The sequence below is a fragment of the Salvelinus fontinalis genome, chromosome 17 (genome assembly GCF_029448725.1).
Source record: "Salvelinus fontinalis isolate EN_2023a chromosome 17, ASM2944872v1, whole genome shotgun sequence".
Lineage (NCBI taxonomy): Eukaryota > Metazoa > Chordata > Actinopteri > Salmoniformes > Salmonidae > Salvelinus > Salvelinus fontinalis.
Window position 1 is genome coordinate 12,539,277 of NC_074681.1, and position 19,339 is coordinate 12,558,615.

Sequence of the window (19,339 nt, forward strand, 5' to 3'; positions counted from 1 at the left end):
CCTGTACCTCCTCCAATAGGCAAGTTGGGAACACACACAGTGTTATTGTGGTGTGGATTGAAAGGAGCAGCATTCATCAACGACGAGTGTCAGACACAGTGAACACACACTACATAGATGATGTCAGCTGTGTGAGACAGTTCACAGCAAGATGAGCTATCAACAACATTCAACTGGAGGGTTAGATAACCAAGTAAGTGTAACGTTAGATTTAAAATATCTGGTCTATTTGGTTTTCTATGCATTCTTGCCATTCTTGCCAACGTTAGCTAGCAGTCGTGTTCACGACAGTGTGACAGGTAACGTTGGCTAGCTAACAGAAATAGGCATAACGTTACATACCTAACGTTAGTTAGATTTACTAAATATTGTGTTATGTTGGTTACTTGTTGTCAACAACCAACCAGTCATTTTACAGATAACTAACGTTAGCTAGCTAACATTCGCTAAAGCGAAATCAGACAGCTGGGGACAGCTTGCTACTGTAGCTATTATGCTCGTTAACGTTAGTTAGATACGTAGCATTACAATGTGACGTTGAATGGTTAACGTTACCTAACACCAACAAAGGAAGCAACAAACTACCAAGTAGCTAACTATCTAGCAAGGTAGCTAACTGTTCTTACCTCGATCAGCTTATGTTCTTGCTTGCCAGTCAGTTAACGATACTCGTTTATCCTTGCCTTGATGTACTACTATTAACGTTATTGTTCCCTTCACGGTCCATTCGCAGAAGTTTAAATTCAAGTGGCCTGGACTTCAACGTTATTTGTCGAGCCAATATTATATATTTAACTAATAGCTATTAAGGGTTGATAACAACCTAACTAACAGTAGCTGGCCAGCTAAATAGCTAGAGATCATTCGTGGGCTTCCACTGTTGTCTTTCACAAACATATGTCAACAAAACACAATTTGACGTCACTTAATTTTAACGATCGTCACTTCCGCGAGACGAATGTCTTTTTTTAAATTTCACAATGACAGAGATAATCTTTGCCAATGATAATGAATAAAGATTCATGTTGTAGACTTTTAACATTGTTTTTAGCGATCAAAATGCTTGTTTTGTTATTGACGTTAAACATGATCCAATTTACTGTGCCAATGAGATGCATTCTGGGATAGTGTCAACATGGCAGCCTGCATGTTGTTCCTTGTACCCTTCTGAGCTAAGCGCTCAGATTCTTAGAATTTTGTTAGATTTCCGTGAAAACGTCTAAATATGTTTCACTTACTTTGTAATAGAGTCAGCACAACTGCACCGTTGCGCCCCCTCTACTCGCATTTGAATAGAACACAAGATTTATGGAGACAGCCACGGTAGGACAACGTTCTAGTTGGCTAATGCCGGTAGTCAGCTGATCAGACAGCTACTATAGTTACAGACCTTAGACTTTGCACTAGCTAATATGATTCCTTATGAAAACAATATTAGTTCAGCTCTGTCACAAAGTTGTAAATAGTGTTGTTCACTGTTCATTAAAGTGGTGTTAATGGAATGGACCATCCAGAAGTGTCATATGCTTTTTGTAACTTTTTTGTCACCATTTTAACAATATATAGAGTGAAAATTCCACCACATAGTTATTATTATTTGTTAAGCTCATGTTGTCCATGTCTCTCAAACTTGTATAATATAGATCACACTACAAACAGTACAGCTTGTTATATTGTTTGTTTGTTTTGTTTTTGTTTCAGATCACGGCTATACACAACACAATTGGCCAATGCAGGCAACTCCTCTGGACAGCCAAGTAATGCTGCTGGGCGTATCTGGGGTCTGGCTCAAGCAGCAGTCCGCCAATCTGCCTGCTGGATGTCAAGACCACCAGGGGGGGCCCTGAAGTACATCTTGGGGCCAGTGGTTCTCACCATCTCTGCTCGACTACTTGGCAGTGTAGCATATTGCCAGGGAGATGTGAATAACAATGTTCTACTAGCGCTTCAAGCCAAAGAAACTGAGCCTGAGTTTGACTGGCATATCCTGTGGGAGTTTGTCAAACCCCAGCTTTTTGCCCTTCTTGGTGCTGTCGTGGTGAGCAACATAACTTAACACTACTGGACAATCTACTGTTTAGACAGTAACATGTTGGCTAAATTCCAGTGGTGTTTTAATTGTATTGGAATGCTGAGTGATTTCAGACCAATCATGTTTTTTTCCCAGCTTGCTTTTGGTGCTGCCATCTTGAATATTCAAATTCCCCTGATGTTGGGCGATCTGGTGAACATAGTGGCACGCTACATGAGAGAACATACTGGGAATTACATGAGAGAGATGAGGGGACCTGCTCTGAAGTTGCTGGGATTGTATGGTCTCCAAGTAAGTTGTTTGTCAAAAAAGTAATTGTCAATGATTTAATTTAAATGTAGATTGAAAAATCTATTTCTGTGGAATACATAGAAAAACAATATGGTCATGAAATCTCTTTCCTGGCTTCAGGGTCTACTCACGACTGGTTACATCATCCTGCTTTCCAGGGTAGGGGAGCGAGTAGCAGCAGACATGAGAAAGACTCTTTTCCAATCTTTACTCAGGTATACACCCAGTTGCAGTAATATATATTGAAAGCAACCATAGGTAGAATAGACCAGTTCCAAGACAGAGAGTAGAGTGACTGACTAGATGTCACTAGACCTTCTATCCACTGTCCAACTTTTACTCTTGCTAACACAAGACTTTACATTTTTGTTTCAGGCAAGATGTAGCCTTCTTTGATTCCAACAAAACTGGCATGCTGTTGAACCGTTTGACTGCTGATATTCAGGAGTTCAAGTCTTCCTTCAAACTGGTCGTCTCTCAGGTATGGCTGTGTACATATGAATTTATTGGATAATTAAAAGTAGTAGGCTGCTCCAGCCGGAGACAACTAACATTCAAAATTATCTAGGATAAAAACACAATAAAGCTTATTTCCATTGTGGTCCCCTATGCACTTCCCTATTACATATTGCCATAACTTTTCAGTATAATTTATTCATTAGCTGTTGCTCCCATCTAAAGACAGTTCACAAGATCGAAATCTAATGCCATTGCCTCAATTACTCATATCTACAGGGCCTGCGGAGTGTAACACAGACGGTTGGCTGTTTCGTGTCCCTCTATGTCATCTCCCCTAAACTCACTGGTATGACAGTGGTGATACTTCCCTGTCTGGTGGGGGCAGGAGCTCTGATTGGCTCATTCCTTCGCAGGCTGTCCCGATTGGCTCAGGAACAGGTGACATCATCACCCATTCTGACTCTGACTCATTCACTATCTAAAACACATTAGAGAAATAGATAAAAGTGTCAACTGAGAAAGCATTCTACTGAGTTTATCAGAACTACAGCATGGAGAATGTGCTGAGCATTGGTGTCTGTCTGTGTTTAGACTGATATACAGTATCGTATTGTGGGTGTGTAGGTGTCGAAAGCAACAGGGGTGGCAGACGAGGCCCTTGGCAATGTGAGGACAGTGAAAGCCTTCGCCATGGAGGAGCGAGAGATGCAGTGAGTGACAGTCTATTATAGTCCAGATCAGACAATATTATCAGACCTGCCCTATAATAAAGACACAATTGTCTTTCAAAGCATTCCTAATTTCACCCCTTATTAGAGGGATTGTGTGAAAGAATGTAACTATTTGTCTGTGTTTTGCAGGTTATATGCCTGGGAAGTGGACAAATCATGTGAGATGAATGAATCTCTAGGCTCAGGGATAGCTGTTTTCCAAGGAATGTCAAATATCGTCCTGAACTGTGAGTTCCTTTTATCATGAATAGTGGATCTAACTTGCTATTTATTTAAGTATGCCATTGCTTATCTGTTACATGGTTCCTTTTCTTGCAGGCATTGTTTTAGGCACCATCTTTGCTGGTGGGTCATTGATGGCAGGTGATGAAATGTCTCCAGGTGACCTCATGTCTTTCCTGGTGGCTTCACAGACGGTGCAGAGGTAAAATACTTGTTGTTAGCAAAGATAACACTTAAGCTAATCTCTCACACTGTAACATGCCAAATGCTTGCATTATCAAATGGAAGTGTTCAATGAACGTGAGGTGAATAACAAATTGGATTTGACCTTTCCTTCTGTTATTTTTCTTAGGTCTTTGGCCAGCATCTCTATCCTGTTTGGCCAAGTGAGTAAAGACTTGACGTATAGAAGAAGTCAGAAATACATTGCTATCAATGTAGAGTTTCAGGTTTCACAAGGTGATCAGTTGATATGGCAATAAGAAATGAGAACCTACCATGTTTTGCAGATGGTCAGAGGCCTCAGCTCTGGGGCCCGTGTTTTCGAGTACCTGTCTTTGGAGCCAACCATTCCACTTTCGGGTGGAGGCCGCATTCCTTACAAATCTCTTGCAGGACGGGTGGACTTCATGAACATTACTTTCAGGCATGACCACATCAGAAAGACAAAATGAACAAAGAGACACACACACACACACATGATATATATCAGTAAGTGACATTTTTAAAATTTGTTTTTCCACAGTTACCCAACGAGACCTGGCCAACAGATCCTAAAGAACTTCAACCTCATCATCCCCCCCTGTAAGACTGTCGCAATCGTTGGAGAGTCCGGAGGAGGTAATGTTCCGTGCGTTCCCATGGATACAAGTTCTCAATTAGTCTGATTACATAAACATAATGAAATTTTTATGACAATGATGAGTCAGTTATGGTTCTCCTGCACTGCAGGGAAGTCCACAGTGGCCTCCTTGTTGGAGCGTTTTTATGACCCCAGCAGTGGTGTGATCATGTTGGATGGCCTGGATATCCGGACACTGGACCCATCCTGGCTCAGAGGACAAGTCATTGGATTTATCAATCAGGTAAATGTTCTAGAATAATCATTCTGTTTTCTAGTGCATAAGGATGTTCTAGGATTTTCTTTCAGAACTGCTTCAGATTTGGTTATTGTCCCCCGTAAGAAACAGCTTTCTTGTGTGATTTTTGCCATAATAACAGTGATAGCAATGTTACTTTGTTATTAACAATTCAGAACCCACCCCTGCGTGTAGGAGCCTGTGCTGTTTGGCTCCTCCGTGATGGAGAACATTCGCTTTGGAAAGCCGGAGGCCACTGATGCTGAGGTCATCAATGCTGCCAAGCAGGCCAACGCCCACCGCTTTATCACAGGTTTTCCAGATGGATACAACACTGTGGTTGGTAAGTGACAACACATATTTGAGAAAAAAGCATATATTTTTTTTGTGAATGGCCCAGTTCTAACATCTTCTAATTTATTACTAGTCTATACCACTCTAATAAATCCCAGACACACATATTCAAATCAAATGTACTTAAATACTTTTTAACATAAGTAGTACTAATTGCATTACAATAAGTGCTTTTACTGAATATTGTACCTCTGTGGACACACAGGTGAGCGAGGAGTGACTATGTCAGGGGGACAGAAGCAGCGTATTGCCATTGCCCGCGCCCTGATCAAGAACCCCAGCATTCTGGTCCTGGACGAGGCCACCAGTGCACTGGACGCAGAGTCAGAGCGGGTGGTGCAAGAGGCTCTGGACCGGGCCACCACAGGACGCACTGTGCTCATCATCGCCCACAGACTCAGCACCATCCAGAGGGCAGACCTCATCTGTGTCATGAGCAACGGACGCATCATAGAGGTGAGGGAGCGGCTAAAGCACTGAAGGAAGAGAGGGATGTCTATTGTCCTCTGTCCCATTGGTGTTTTTTCCCCAGATATTGGACACTTTTCCCAATGACGTTTTCTTGTCATTAAAGTAATAATAATCGCAAAGTTTTTTAAAGAGCATCACAACACGTGTAATGATGTATGACAATTTAACTACAAAAGCTTGGTTGTATAGTTATTGTCTTGTCTCTTCCTAGGCTGGAACTCACACGGAATTGCTGAGCAAAGGAGGGCTGTATGCTGACCTGATACGCAGGCAGAGATCAGGGGGAGAGAAGTGAACACTACTTTGATATGGCACAGAACTGTAGGCCTATATCATGAACTAGGGACAGCCTTTTCATAAGAAATGAAAAAGATGCATAGGTATTATCACTTGTTTTATGTTGGTGTAAAGTTGATTTAGTTTAATGGTCCAATGTCAAATTCCATTTTTTACAAGCCAAATGTATGGGTGGACCAACTGGATTATATTTTATTGTGGCCCAAGTAAGGCTGCTGAAATTGCAAGTGTTTATCATGTGTTGTTTATAGGAAGAGAATACTAACTGTACAGGATGTGAATGTGGTTTTAGCAGGGTTACTTGGCCCTGTCCTGTGTCTGAACATTTTGCAAAACTTTTAATCATTAAATTCTATTCATCATCTGTTTTCAGTGAGAGAGAGAATGCTAATTTGGTACAGAGCAGACCTAACCACTCTATTAAATTAGTCAAAACAGGAACATTATACATCTGGCTAGAAACAGAAAAATGTCCTTGTGTGCTACCTACAGTGCATTCAGAAAGTATTCAGACCCCTTAACTTTTTCCACATTTTGTTACCTTACAGCCTACTTCTAAAATGGATAAAATATGTTTTCCCTCATCCACACACAATACCCCATAATGACAAAGTGAAAACAGATTTTTACATGCGTATGTATTAAAAAAAAAACGGAAATAAACCATTTACATAAGTATTCAGACCCTTTACTCAGTACTTTGTTGAAGCACCTTTGGCAGCGATTACAGCCTCAAGTCTTCTTGGGTGTGATGCTACAAGCTTGGCACACCTGTATTTGGGGAGTTTCTCTCATTCTTCTCTGCAAATCCTCTCAAGCGCTGTCAGGTTAGATGGGGAGCGTCGCTGCACAGCTATTTTCAGGTCTGTCCAGAGATGTTAGATCGGGTTCAAGTCCGGGCTCTTGCTGGGCCACTCAAGGACATTCAGAGACTTGTCCTGAAGCCACTCCTGTGTTGTCTTGGCTGTGTGCTTAGCGTCGTTGTCCTGTTGGAAGGTGAACCTTCATCCCAGTCTGAGGTCCTGAGCGCTCTGGGGCAGGTTTTCATCAAGGATCTCTCTGTACTTGGTTCCGTTCATCTTTCCAGCGATCCTGACTAGTCTCCCAGTCCCTTACGCTGAAAAACATCCCCACAGCATGATGCTGCCACCACCATGCTTCACCGTAGGGATGGTGCCAGGTTTCCTCCAGGCGTGACGCTTTGCATTTAAGCCAAAGAGTTCAATCTAGGTTTAATTAGACCAGAAAATCTTGTTTCTCATGGTCAGAGTCCTTTAGGTGCCTTTTGGCAAACTCCAAGAGACCTGAGCTCAATTTCAAGTCTCATAGCGAAGGGTCTGAATACTTATGTAAATACATTTATTTATTTTTAATACATATTCAAAAAATCGGTTTTCACTTTGTCATTATGGGGTATTGTGTGTAGATTGGAAAGGATTATTTTTTTAATGAAGCTGTAATGTAACAAAATGTGGAAAAAGCTAAGGGTTCTGAATACTTTCCAAATGCGCTGTATATCCCCCCAATAGAATCCCCATACTTTAACGATGACAGCTTCTCCATCCTAGAGAAGGAGATCAACCATTTCCAGGCCCAGGGACATGTACTAGTCTGTGGCGACTTAAATGCCAGAACTGGACAAGAACCTGACACTCTCAACACACAACGGGACAAACACCTACTTGGAGGTGACAGTATTCCCTCCCAAATATGCCCCCCTAACACAACCATGACAAAACAACCAATAAAAACATGTCACAACTCCTGCAGCTCTGTCGCACGCTGGGTCTGTACATAGTCAATGGTAGGCTTCGAGGAGACTCCTATGATAGGTACACCTACAGCTCATCCCTTCGCAGTAGTACTTTAGATTACTTTATCACTGACCTCAACCCATAGTCTCTCAGAGCGTTCACAGTCAGTCCGCTAACACCCGTATCAGATCAAAGCAAAATCACAGTCTATTTGAACAGAGCAATACTCAATCATGTCAGCCAAAGGAACTGCACAATATTAAGGAATGCTATAGATGGAAGGAATCTAACCACTTCTGGGAAAATGTAAACACACTAAACAAACAACACAAAGAGTTATCTATCCAAAATGGAGATGTATGGATAAACCACTTCTCCAATATTTTTGGCTCTATAACAAAGAACAAACAGCAAAAACATATACATGATCAATTACAAATCTTAGAATCAGCTATTAAAGACTACCAGAACCCACTGGATTCTCCAATTACATTGAATGAACTGCAGGACCAAATACAAACCCTCCACCCCAAAAAGGCCTGTGGCGTTGATGAAAACAAGCTATATGCACACAACCCAAAAAATTAGGTAGAAACTGAGCTGCCCTTCCTAACCTCCTGACAAATGTATGACCATATTAGAGACACATATTTCCCTCTGATTACACAGACCCACAAAGAATACCAAAACAAATTCAATTTTGATAAACTCCCATATCTATTGAGTGAAATTGCACAGTGTGCCATAACAGCAGCAAGATGTGTGACCTATTGCCACAAGAAAAAGGCAACCAGTGGAGAACAAACAGCATTGTAAATATAACCCATATTTATATTTATTTTCCCTTTTGTACTTTAACTATTTGCACATCATTTTAACTATGTACATAGTCATAATATGACATTTTAAATGTGCCTATTCCTTTGAAACTTGTGAGTGTAATGTCTACTGTTAATTTTTGATTGTTTATTTCACTTTTGTTTATGATCTATTTCACTTACTTTGGCAATGTAAACAAGTAAAATAGATTATACTGTGTGAAGATGGTGGTTCTAGCTAAACTATTAACATATTTAACAAGATTGTAGCCTACAGGCTGTCTAATTGGACCTCTGTCTGAGGATTTCTTTAGAAGGTAACATTAGAGATGTTACATTTTTTTGTAAATATTTCTAAGATTGACAGTGATTACAGGGTTCATTATCCACATGAATGATGTTTCACACCCATGTTGCAGTTCATAATTTGACCGCTTTCGATGCCGGTGTAGGAGCAACATTGTAGCTATGAATAACAGCTGGCTAGCGAACGTTCGTTAACAACATTTCCACCGGGGCTGCATTTCACTACTGTTAGCTAGCTAAAGGCTAAAGGCTAGCTTTATTGACAAAATATGCAGAAGTATGAAAAACTTGAGAAGATTGGAGAGGGTAAGTGTGTCTTTCTTTCCCAGATAATCTCTGTTATCTAATAATGTTGTTATCTGTTAGCATTGCTAGATCGCTAACGTTAGCCAGCTAGCGATTTTGAATGACAAGTCATTGACATTGATATGTTACACACGTTTGATAATATGTAGCTAATTTGACAATGTCTTTACTACCTAGCAGCAAGATTAAGCCACAATGAAATTTTAGTTAGTTAATTTAAAGTTAGTTAGCTAGTTAACTTGAGCTAGCTAGCTTGTCTTTATTCCATTAATGGGCAAGTTAGCTTGTTTAGCTACATTGCTAGTTAACAACCCATTCAGCCAAGCTAGCTAGCCATCTAGTAAATGTTGTGATTTCTTTCTGCAGGCACATATGGAACTGTTTTCAAAGCAAAAAATAGAGAAACGCATGAAATCGTGGCTTTAAAAAGAGTGAGATTGGATGACGACGATGAGGTAGGAATTATTGGGACTACAAATATAGCTATGCTAAAGCTAGTCACCTGGTTAGTTTGCTGAGGTTATGGAATATTTGTTGACGGCTCAATTTGCTTGCTGGTTTCTTGTAGGGGGTCCCAAGTTCTGCCCTGCGAGAAATTTGCCTCCTGAAAGAACTGAAGCATAAAAACATTGTGAGGTATGTCTGATGTGAAATTTGTCAAATTCTGAAAATGCCTAAATTAGCTATGTATGCCATACATCTTCCCGAATCAGAACTTAAGTGACTAGTAAATTTACTTTTCAACAGTGTAATTTCTAGCATTATATTAAATATTTAGCTATGCAAAGAGTTTAATTCACATTTAATTTTGCTTTTCCTAGATTGCATGATGTTCTGCACAGTGACAAGAAGTTAACATTGGTGTTTGAATTTTGTGATCAGGTGAGTGCTGCCAGATGTATGTGAATGCCGTTTTTGTATGAAGAGGAGTTTGTTGCTTTAGCTATGACAATTTACCAAAACCAATTTACAGTAGAAGTGCCCACAAGATAAGGTTTTTCTCCGCAGTGAGTCACTTGTTTGATTTGATGTCTGATTTTCTTTTTGCTGGGGTGCAGTGATTTAACTTGACTCTTACAACCACAGGATCTAAAGAAATACTTTGACAGCTGCAATGGAGACCTAGATCCAGAAACTGTCAAGGTGAGTCATTGAGATTCAAATAAGGGGGTGACCAGTGAGATATACCTGCTGGATCGCGTGCTGCTATGGTGACCAGTGAGCTGGAGGCGGGGCTTTACCTAGCAGCGACTTGTAGATGACCTGGAGCCAGTGGGTTTGGCGACGGGTATGAAGCGAGGGCCAGCCAACGAGAGCGTACAGGTCGCAGTGGTGGGTAGTATATGGGGCTTTGGTGACAAAACGGGTGGCACTGTGATAGACTGCATCCAATTTGTTGAGTAGAGTGTTGGAGGCTATTTTATAATGACATCGGCGAAGTCAAGGATCGGTAGGATAGTCCGTTTTACGAGGGTATGTTTGGCAGCATGAGTGAAGGATGCTTTGTTGCGGAATAGGAAGCCGATTCTAGATTTCATTTTGGATTGGAGATGCTTAATGTGAGTCTGGAAGGAGAGTTTACAGTCTAACCAGACACCTAGGTATTTGTAGTTGTCCACATATTCTAAGTCAGAACCGTGCAGAGTAGTGATCGGTTGAAGAGCATGCATTTAGTTTTACTTGCAGTAATGTCATAGTCAGTGTAGCTAATAGAACTAACGTGTTAGTAAACCCGCTACAATCATGCAGTAACGTTAGTGTACAGTCAGTAAGCAGTTACACGGGTGGGCCCCGGTGGCAATAAATTAGTAATACCAAAATCTTACCATGACTTGGAAGCGTTCCAGTGCTGTGTTGGAAAGTCATAGCCAGCTAGCTAACATAGCATCCCTCTGTTTGAGCAGGGTGTTTCAATGTCTAGCTAGCTGCATTTGCTAGCTAAGTAAGTGAAACTGAAGTGAAAAAAAAGACTTGCTTCTCCTTCATTTTGGAAGAAATTAATTTGTTCAAAACTGTTCAAATATTGTCTTCCTCTTTCTTTGAGTCAACTACTAACCACATTTTATACTGTAGCTTTCAGTACTAGATTAATTATCTCATCCTTTGATTGGGTGGACAACATGTCAGATCATGCTATTGACTGTACGTTTGTTTATTCCATGTGTAACTCTATGTTGTTGTTTGTGTCGCACTGCTTTGCTTTATCTTGGCCAGGTTGCAGTTGTAAATGAGACCTTGTTCTCAACTAGCCTACCTGGTTAAATAAAGGTGAAATAAAAAATAAAATGCTGCAAGAGCTCTGATAGGCTGTAGGACATTGTCTGAAAGTTGTCATAATTACTGTAAGTCTATGGAAGGAGGTGAGAACCATTAGCTTCCTAGGTTTTGTCAAGTCAATGTACCCAGAGGAGGACATAAGCTAGCTGTCCTCCGGCTACCCCATTGTGCTATCCTACAGTGTTCTGTTGAAGGCTACTATAGACCGTCTTTCCAAATAGTGTGTTTTAATAAAGTATTTGTTGACGTGGTTATATTTAGTTTAGTTTTATCTAAAAATTATAACTTTTTAAATGTTTAAACCTTTTTATTTTTATAAAATTCACTGAGGATGGTCCTCCCCTTCCTCCTCTGAGGAGCCTCCACTGTGTGACACAAATTATCGTATAACTCCGAAGAGTACCACCAATGTCCTCTCTCATTAATAATGAGAATGAAGTATTACTGCCTTGTTGTCTTTCTGTATCTCTGTGCTTAACTCAGTCTTCCCCTACTTTCTGTATGTGCAGTCGTTCATGTACCAGCTGTTGAAGGGGCTTGCCTTCTGCCACAGTCGGAATGTTCTCCACAGAGACCTGAAGCCACAGAACCTCCTCATCAATAGGGTAAGTCAGTGGAATGTTGGGCTTTGACTGGTTAAGTTCTAGAAAGTTAGAGGACACACTGTGCTGTAAGTGTCTTAACTTAAACAGACATGATCTTGCTTAGTTAGTGAGAAAATCATTTACCTTTTCCATAGTCTACAATGTGAAATGATTTGCTCCTTTTAGAATGGGGAATTGAAGCTGGCTGACTTTGGCTTGGCTCGAGCCTTTGGAATCCCAGTGAGATGTTACTCAGCAGAGGTGATATGACAATTATTGTATTAATTTGGATACGAGCAAAGAAAATGAATGCCTAAATTACTGGTGACATTCAAGCTTCTCTCTTTCTCTTTAGGTTGTGACATTGTGGTATAGGCCCCCAGATGTGCTCTTCGGTGCTAAGCTTTATTCTACCTCTATTGACATGTGGTCTGCTGGATGCATATTTGCAGGTATGTATAACCTTAAGGTCAAAATTGCATAGCAAGTTCAAGGGGATGATTGTACACTCTACTTACCTGTGCTATATTCTCAGCGTCACCCAGAAGCTTCTCGACCCATTTAATTTTGCCTATCAGCCCAGCAGAGGTGTTGATGATGCCATTCTTACCCTCCTTAACATGGTCTATAGACATCTAGAGGGTGCCAAATCCCATGTTAGGGTTTTGTTTGTTGACTTTTCTTTTGCCTTCAACACAATCCAGCCCTACATTCTGGCACAGGGACTCATTAAGGACTGCTCCTTAGATGGGGGGACTGGTTTTGTGGCTGTTGGACTTCCTGAGCCAACACTCATAGCGAGTCAAAATAGGTCCCCAAGTGTCGGACATACGCAATAACAACACAGGCTCTCCTCGGGATGTGTTTTGTCCCCACTCCTGTTCATATTGTACACTAATAGTTGTACTAATTCCCATCCTGACAGACACCTCGTTAAGTTCGCTGATGACACTGCCTTGATCAGCCTGTTGCATGATGACGAGGAACATCATCTCCCAGTCCTAGATGACTTTGTAGAGTGATGTGAGGAATCACACTTGATCCTCAATACCAACAAGACCAAAGAGATGTGCATAGACTTCAGGAAGTGTACAACACCTACCTCTGCAACATCTGTCAGAGGTCAGAATATAGAGATTGTAGTGGAATACAAATACCTGGGTGTCCTCTTGGACAATAAACTTCAGTGGAGTAAATGTACAGACCTGATCTACAAAAAAAGCCAACAGAGACTGTATTTTCTCAAAAAGCTGGGATCTTTTAATATAGTCTGTACTAAACTGACTCCGTTTAAAAAAATCTTTCATTGAGAGTATTTTAACTTTTTTAAATATTTGTTGGTTAGGCAATGACACTGTCAGCCAGAGAAATATGTTGAGAAGGATTTTCACCGAAGCAAGCAAAGTACTTGGAGTCAAACAGACAGTCCTGGATGAGATCGTTACGGTCAGGGCCCTCCGCAAGGCTCACAATCATTTTAGACCCAAACCACCCCCTGTACCCGGACTTGGAACTACTCCCCTCTGGGCGCAGGTATAGGGCACCCCTCAGCAGGAAAAACAGAACTAGACAATAATTTGTGCCAGGGTGATATCCCTCCTAAATAGCTTGGGTTTAATGTTCCTATCGACTCAGTATAGCCAGCAGGCTAGTCTTTGAAAACATTTTTTTTATTGGTATGTAACTGTTATGAAAGTTGTATTGTCAATTTTGTTTTGTATTTAAACGCCACTTTAAATGTGTACATGACACCGCAACAAAATTTTACCATGGGGATAATAAAGTAAGTACATAAGTTAGGGCCTCTACCTTTTGTTGATCTTCTATAACTTTAGCTTTTTTTCATTTAGAGTTGGCAAACGCTGGAAGGCCCCTGTTTCCGGGTAATGACGTTGACGACCAGCTGAAGAGGATCTTCCGATATCCTTTCAGAGCTGTATAGATGGTAACCAGGTTCAGTATACTGTCTGTGTTGTACGGAATGTAGAAACAAAGACACAGGAACTAAAGTTGGTCCACTTTGTTGAGATGAATCTATTGCAATGACTAAACTTGACCAGTCCTGTTTACTGGTGAAAGTCTTTCCTTAATGCTGTGGCACATTGTTGGGTACACCAACTGAAGAACAGTGGCAGACAATGACAAAGCTTCCAGACTACAAGGTAGGCTATCCCACTGATGTTGTCAATTACTGATGATCATACAGAAACTCATGTTTTCTACTGCCTTCAGGAAAATAGGAATATATGATTTCCATGGTATGAGAGTAATTGACGTTTGTAGATCAGATTCATCCATAAGAGATGGACAAATATTTTCTGCGCTGCTGTCTGTTTACTATACATCCATTTTCTCTTGTTGTTTTTACCTACAGCCGTACCCCATGTATCCAGCTACGACCTCACTGGTGAATGTTGTCCCCAAACTCAGTAGCACAGGACGGGATCTCCTGCAGGTTAGTATTGCCCCCACCCTCCCCCCACATGACCAATATATTAATCAGTATACAATGTATTATCATGCTATATCATTCCTTGACGTTAACATAAACTTACAATGCAATGTCCTTCACTGTAATGCTCTGAATTCATGTTTCACAAATACAAATGAGCAAACCCACACTGTGAGTTACAACAAACTGGTTGTGTATAGTGTACCTGGCAGACAGCTTAGACAGGAATATCACGTTGTCATTAGGTGGAGTCAGTGCAAAGCTTTCCCCAAATGTCACTTGAATACTTAAGAAATGTTGCCTTACAAACAACACACATCTGACTTGCATTCTTTTTGTTCTCTCTTTTAGAATCTGTTGAAGTGTAATCCTGTTCAGAGGATCTCTGCAGAGGAGGCATTACAGCACCCTTACTTTGCTGATTTCTGCCTACCGTAGATGAGGTGCCCAAACACGTCACTCAACTGAACCTCCTCCATCGGAATCAATCCTCTTTCACTCCCATCTTCTCAACAGGATCTGTCTATCTCGACTCCCTACAAGGCTCATCCTTCAGCATCACCTGTTTTAACTTAGACACTTCCCTTCAGTTCATCCTGTTGTGCCTCCTAATGGAATCAAGTCCTTGTGGGCTCTGCAATATTTTAGATTTTGTTAGCAAACCTGTCTGCTTTTTGTCTGTGAAGTGCACTGATATGGAAACATATAACATGTAGCGAATAACAAATCTGGACCCAGAGAAACTGTGAATCCTTCTGAGCCAATAGCTGCGCAGCAGAGTAAGAGAATTGAACAATTGAAGTTGCGTGCTGCATAAAGTACTGGCAAAAATTGAGGTATTTGAATACATTGTTCAAATAGTTTTAATGTGCTACTGCTGTAAACTTGTCAATATTGCATTAATAGGTCATAATAAGATTGGAGACAGACTTGCATATTTTCCTTGTTCTTCATCATAGTTATAACAATATTCCACTTACAATAAGAGATTGTAAAATGGAGGGGAGGCATATTTATCAGTTACTTCTCAGGCTTGCTGTTTAGCTTTTTGTGTTTGAGTTTTTTTGTGCACTTTGAAAATGTCAGTTGCTTTTTTAATAGTTTAGATCTCATCCACTCTATCAAGTAAAGTTGAACACTGAAAGTCGGTATTGTCGAAGCTGGGGCCAACTGATATTTATTATGGACAGTGGACCATACGAACTTGAGTCATTGCTTTTATTTTATAGTTACATTTTTGTAACTTTGTACAATATTTCATAATTGACCTAATCTCTTATAGCTAAGAGAAAGGGAAGAGAGGAGGAAATCCACTGATACCTGTATTACCACATTACGATTGTTTTGCACCACTTTGGCTGTGTTCACTCAGATGGGTAACTTAATTTTGAAAAGGAACTAGCATGTTTTTCAGTGTTATTTTACTCCAGATAGTCACTACTTATCCCACGAAAGCCACAATTATAAGTAATCTACCAAAACATTGGTTTGCATGGATAGGGAAAATATGTATTTTGGTGTCAGATGATAAGCAGAATGCATGTATTTATTCATAATTGAATGTCTGCTTATGTGTGCATTTAGTCCTTTTTTCTACCAAACAAATTACTTTCAGGAGTTGTATATGCTCTTCTTATTCAAATAATGAAAATTGTGACACTTAGATCCATGGCATTTTTACAGCTCTTTATATAGTACATTGATGTTTGCATCTGAGTTGAGATACGATTCCATTATCACATGCAGATATGTTGGATCTTAATTTGACCAGTTTCTCACTGCAGGAAATGTGAATTATTGTGTGGATTATAATTAGACATTTTTGTAGATTTTGATACATTTTTAGATGGTGCAAATCAAGTCTGACATTTTAAAGTGAAAATTACAAACTTTAGAAGCCTTTTAAGCCTCAAATACACTACAAGTTTGCATTTCCTGCCGTGCAGGAAATTTCCTGCAACAGGGTGATAAAATTAAGATTCTACATCTGTAAAGACAAGCAATTCCAGTGCTTATGTTTTTAGACAAGACTGCTGTAGATTATTAATTTAAATATGACTCATTTCTATTTTGAAAGAAGAGGGGACTTTGCACTTTTATCATTATGTTCATTGTTTTATTGTAGAACTTGGGTCAAGTATTTAGACAATTGCTGTCAGCAGTGGTCTTTTTGTGTACATTTTATAACACAATGGTTCAGTATTTAATAAAGTGGACTCAAAATATTTTATTTTTTCTGCTTTTGTTGTTGGAAAATGATTTCCTTTTCCGTAAAATCAAGACAAAGTTCTGTCAATTTCAGAGCAGGGGCATGGTGGAAAAGATGGCCAACGACCGCCAGAAGTCGGGAGCTTTTGTTCCAACTTTCTGCTCTATGCACCAGCCGGCGTGAGAGAGTTTCCGTTAAGATGTTACCGTGGTCCATGACCCAGGATTTTAAAGTAACTTTATGCACCAAATATTGCCAAATAGAATACCTCAGTTACACAAATGGTTCAAATAGTTGAAGGAAGCCATATCATGGATTGATATGTCATGTCATATGTGTCTCCTGACCCCTCCTGTCTCAGCCTCCAGTATTTATGATGCAGTAGTTTGTGTCGTGGGGCTAGGGTCAGTCTGTTACATCTGGAGTATTTCTCCTGTCTTATCTGGTGTCCTGTGTGAATTTAAGAATGCTCTCTAATTCTCTCTCTTTCTCTCAGAGGACCTGAGCCCTAGGACCATGCCTCAGGACTACCTGGCCTGATGAATCCTTGCTGTCCCCAGTCCACCTGGTCGTGATGCTGCTCCAGTTTCAACTGTTCTGCCTGCGTCTATGGAACCCTGACCTGTTCACCGGATGTGCTACCTGTCCCAGACCTACTGTTTTCAACTCTCTATAGACAGTAGGAGCGGTAGAGATACTCTGAATGATCGGCTATGAAAAGTCAACTGACATTTACTCCTGTGGTGCTGACCTGTTGCACCCTCGACAACCACTGTGATTATTATTAATTGACCCTGCTGGTCATCTATGAACATTTAAACATCTTGGCCATGTTCTTTTATAATCTCCACCCGGCACAGCCAGAAGAGGACTGGCCACCCCTCATAGCCTGGTTCCTCTAGGTTTCTTCCTAGGTTCTGGCCTTTCTAGCGAGTCTTTCCTAGCCACCGTGCTTCTACACCTGCATTGCTTGCTGTTTGGGGTTTTAGGCTGGGTTTCTGTACAGCACTTTGTGACATCAGCTGATGTAAGAAGGGCTTTATAAATACATTTGATTGATTGATTGTATAAGGGTAGATAAAGATGGTGTTACATGATCTACATGTAATTACATGAATGATGACGCATAGAAGACCAAACAATGCTGATTAAATTTCCAGATAATTCTGCACGTGATGTTTGACGTAAGATTGAGAATGTTACACTTGGTTAGGAGAGGGTATTCATTATTTAATGGATATTTACGATCAATCACATGGTGGAAATATCATATACATACAGTACATAGTGCCAGTTGATCCTAGTTCAGTTCCACAGCTGTCTGTAGGCCTCCAACAGAGCGAGACATACTATAATCTACTCTCTGTAAGATCCAGTCTTACAGAAGTATAACATTCCTTACAAGCCAGTGGCCACATACTGTACGTACAATATTTTTTTGTTGTTGTCAGATAACATATCCCGGCTTCTCAGCCCCATGTTCAATACTTCATGATCACTGAATATTGCACAGCCCTAAGCCTAGTTTTCATTAATATTTTTTCATTCTAAAGATTGAACAGTAGCCTACCACACAACATGGATATTAACCAGATTAATATTAATCTGGTTCCCAACAAAATAGTAAAGTAACATGTTGGCTGATTATACACAAGGAGGAGTACACAATGGTCATGCAAGTAGGAAAAGAGGTGTAATAACAATACACATAATTAAGCTGCAAGAATGAAGGTCTTTAGACTATTAGTTGACATAAATATACAACACTGTCATCTACTTGGCTGTAATTTATTATGCTATAAAATACCCATTAAAAGACTTGAATCAATAAGCACAACCAGTATTGAGGTATTATTCAAATATGACAGGACTATGTCCATATTCTGTTTCAGACTACTGACTATTGCGTTGCTTCTGCTCTGCTATTATTTGATTGGCATTAAGGCAGGGGTAGATAAGGATTCTAGTATGGGACACAGTACGGCACGTAGTACAAAGTATTCATAAAACTTTAACCCCTTAAATTTGCCAACTGTTTTACTTTCAATCTGATTTCTAATGAATTTAATGTAAATTAGATTGATGCTTACAAAGCATAAGCAAATAGTTGCAATGTATTCTGATTTCTGTTAAGTGCTTACTGTGTTTTTTTTATAGGAAGGACAGGTGATAAACCATTGGTGGTGAGTTTTATAACTAACCTCCACATTGACCAGACCACAATGGGACACACAGTTAACACCAAGACAATGTCACATCATCAGTTGTGGTAACCCAGGACAAAAATGTATTCCTTTATGCCAAATCCACAAATTCCATTAGTAGGGGAGCTGTGTGACCAGACTTGAAAATAAACTGTGTTAAATGCATTGATTTCACAATTACATTATTTTTGGGCCAATGCATTTATTGCTCATAACAAAACACTGATAAACCATATCTTAAAGTTTACAACTTCAAAGAAGAGACCCTTACTGAGTGATGTTTGGCTTGGTTCTAGTCTCACCCAAGACAAGGCTTATCCCAGGATACATAGTTGGATATAAGACGTGCCAATAAGGTAGCCAGTCTTGATCAGAGAGGGAGGTAATTGGCTCAGGAACCAAGGCTGATCTCAAGGTCTTTGTGCTTCTCATCAACAGTCATCTAATAAACAGACAAAAGCATAGAAATATAACTTCTAGAATTAGACATAGG

General features: G+C 40.1%; 3 protein-coding genes across 7 annotated transcripts in view; 2 read left to right on the forward strand and 1 right to left on the reverse strand.

Annotated features, from left to right (window-relative positions):
* Nucleotides 1-9: 9 nt before the first annotated feature.
* Nucleotides 10-6,614, forward strand: abcb8 (ATP-binding cassette, sub-family B (MDR/TAP), member 8). Of its 3 annotated transcripts, none has more exons than XM_055866153.1 (16): nt 10-193; nt 1,702-2,038; nt 2,168-2,323; nt 2,444-2,538; nt 2,699-2,804; nt 3,059-3,220; nt 3,407-3,492; nt 3,643-3,740; nt 3,832-3,937; nt 4,088-4,121; nt 4,245-4,381; nt 4,481-4,575; nt 4,687-4,820; nt 5,010-5,157; nt 5,374-5,624; nt 5,851-6,614. In XM_055866153.1, the coding sequence occupies exons 2-16, from the start codon at nt 1,820-1,822 to the stop codon at nt 5,932-5,934; spliced, it is 1,911 nt and encodes a 636-aa protein (XP_055722128.1). In that variant the 5' UTR covers nt 10-193; nt 1,702-1,819; the 3' UTR covers nt 5,935-6,614. The 3 variants fall into 3 exon arrangements, with proteins under 3 accessions (XP_055722128.1, XP_055722129.1, XP_055722127.1); XM_055866152.1 differs by lacking the exon at nt 10-193 and adding an exon at nt 1,102-1,323; XM_055866154.1 differs by lacking the exons at nt 10-193; nt 5,374-5,624; nt 5,851-6,614 and adding an exon at nt 1,101-1,323 and having other exon boundaries at nt 4,991-5,156.
* Nucleotides 6,615-8,933: 2,319 nt separating this feature from the next.
* Nucleotides 8,934-16,658, forward strand: LOC129813713 (cyclin-dependent kinase 5-like). The gene is made up of 12 exons (XM_055866163.1): nt 8,934-9,120; nt 9,487-9,575; nt 9,689-9,756; nt 9,942-10,002; nt 10,207-10,263; nt 11,907-12,002; nt 12,168-12,242; nt 12,337-12,433; nt 13,832-13,901; nt 14,083-14,143; nt 14,356-14,436; nt 14,785-16,658. Exons 1-12 carry the CDS (start codon nt 9,084-9,086, stop codon nt 14,869-14,871), a joined length of 879 nt encoding a protein of 292 aa, XP_055722138.1. The 5' UTR covers nt 8,934-9,083; the 3' UTR covers nt 14,872-16,658.
* A 1,193-nt stretch (nt 16,659-17,851) lies between these two features.
* The window catches only part of LOC129813712 (acid-sensing ion channel 1C-like), an 86,974-nt gene continuing 85,486 nt past the window's right edge, over nt 17,852-19,339 (reverse strand). For all 3 annotated transcript variants that reach the window (XM_055866162.1, XM_055866157.1, XM_055866159.1), the window contains exon 10: nt 17,852-19,288. Coding sequence is in view for 1 of the 3 variants with exons in the window: in XM_055866157.1 (XP_055722132.1) it covers nt 19,238-19,288 (51 nt within the window). In the remaining 2 variants the exon portion in view is untranslated. The remainder of the gene's footprint in view (nt 19,289-19,339) is intronic.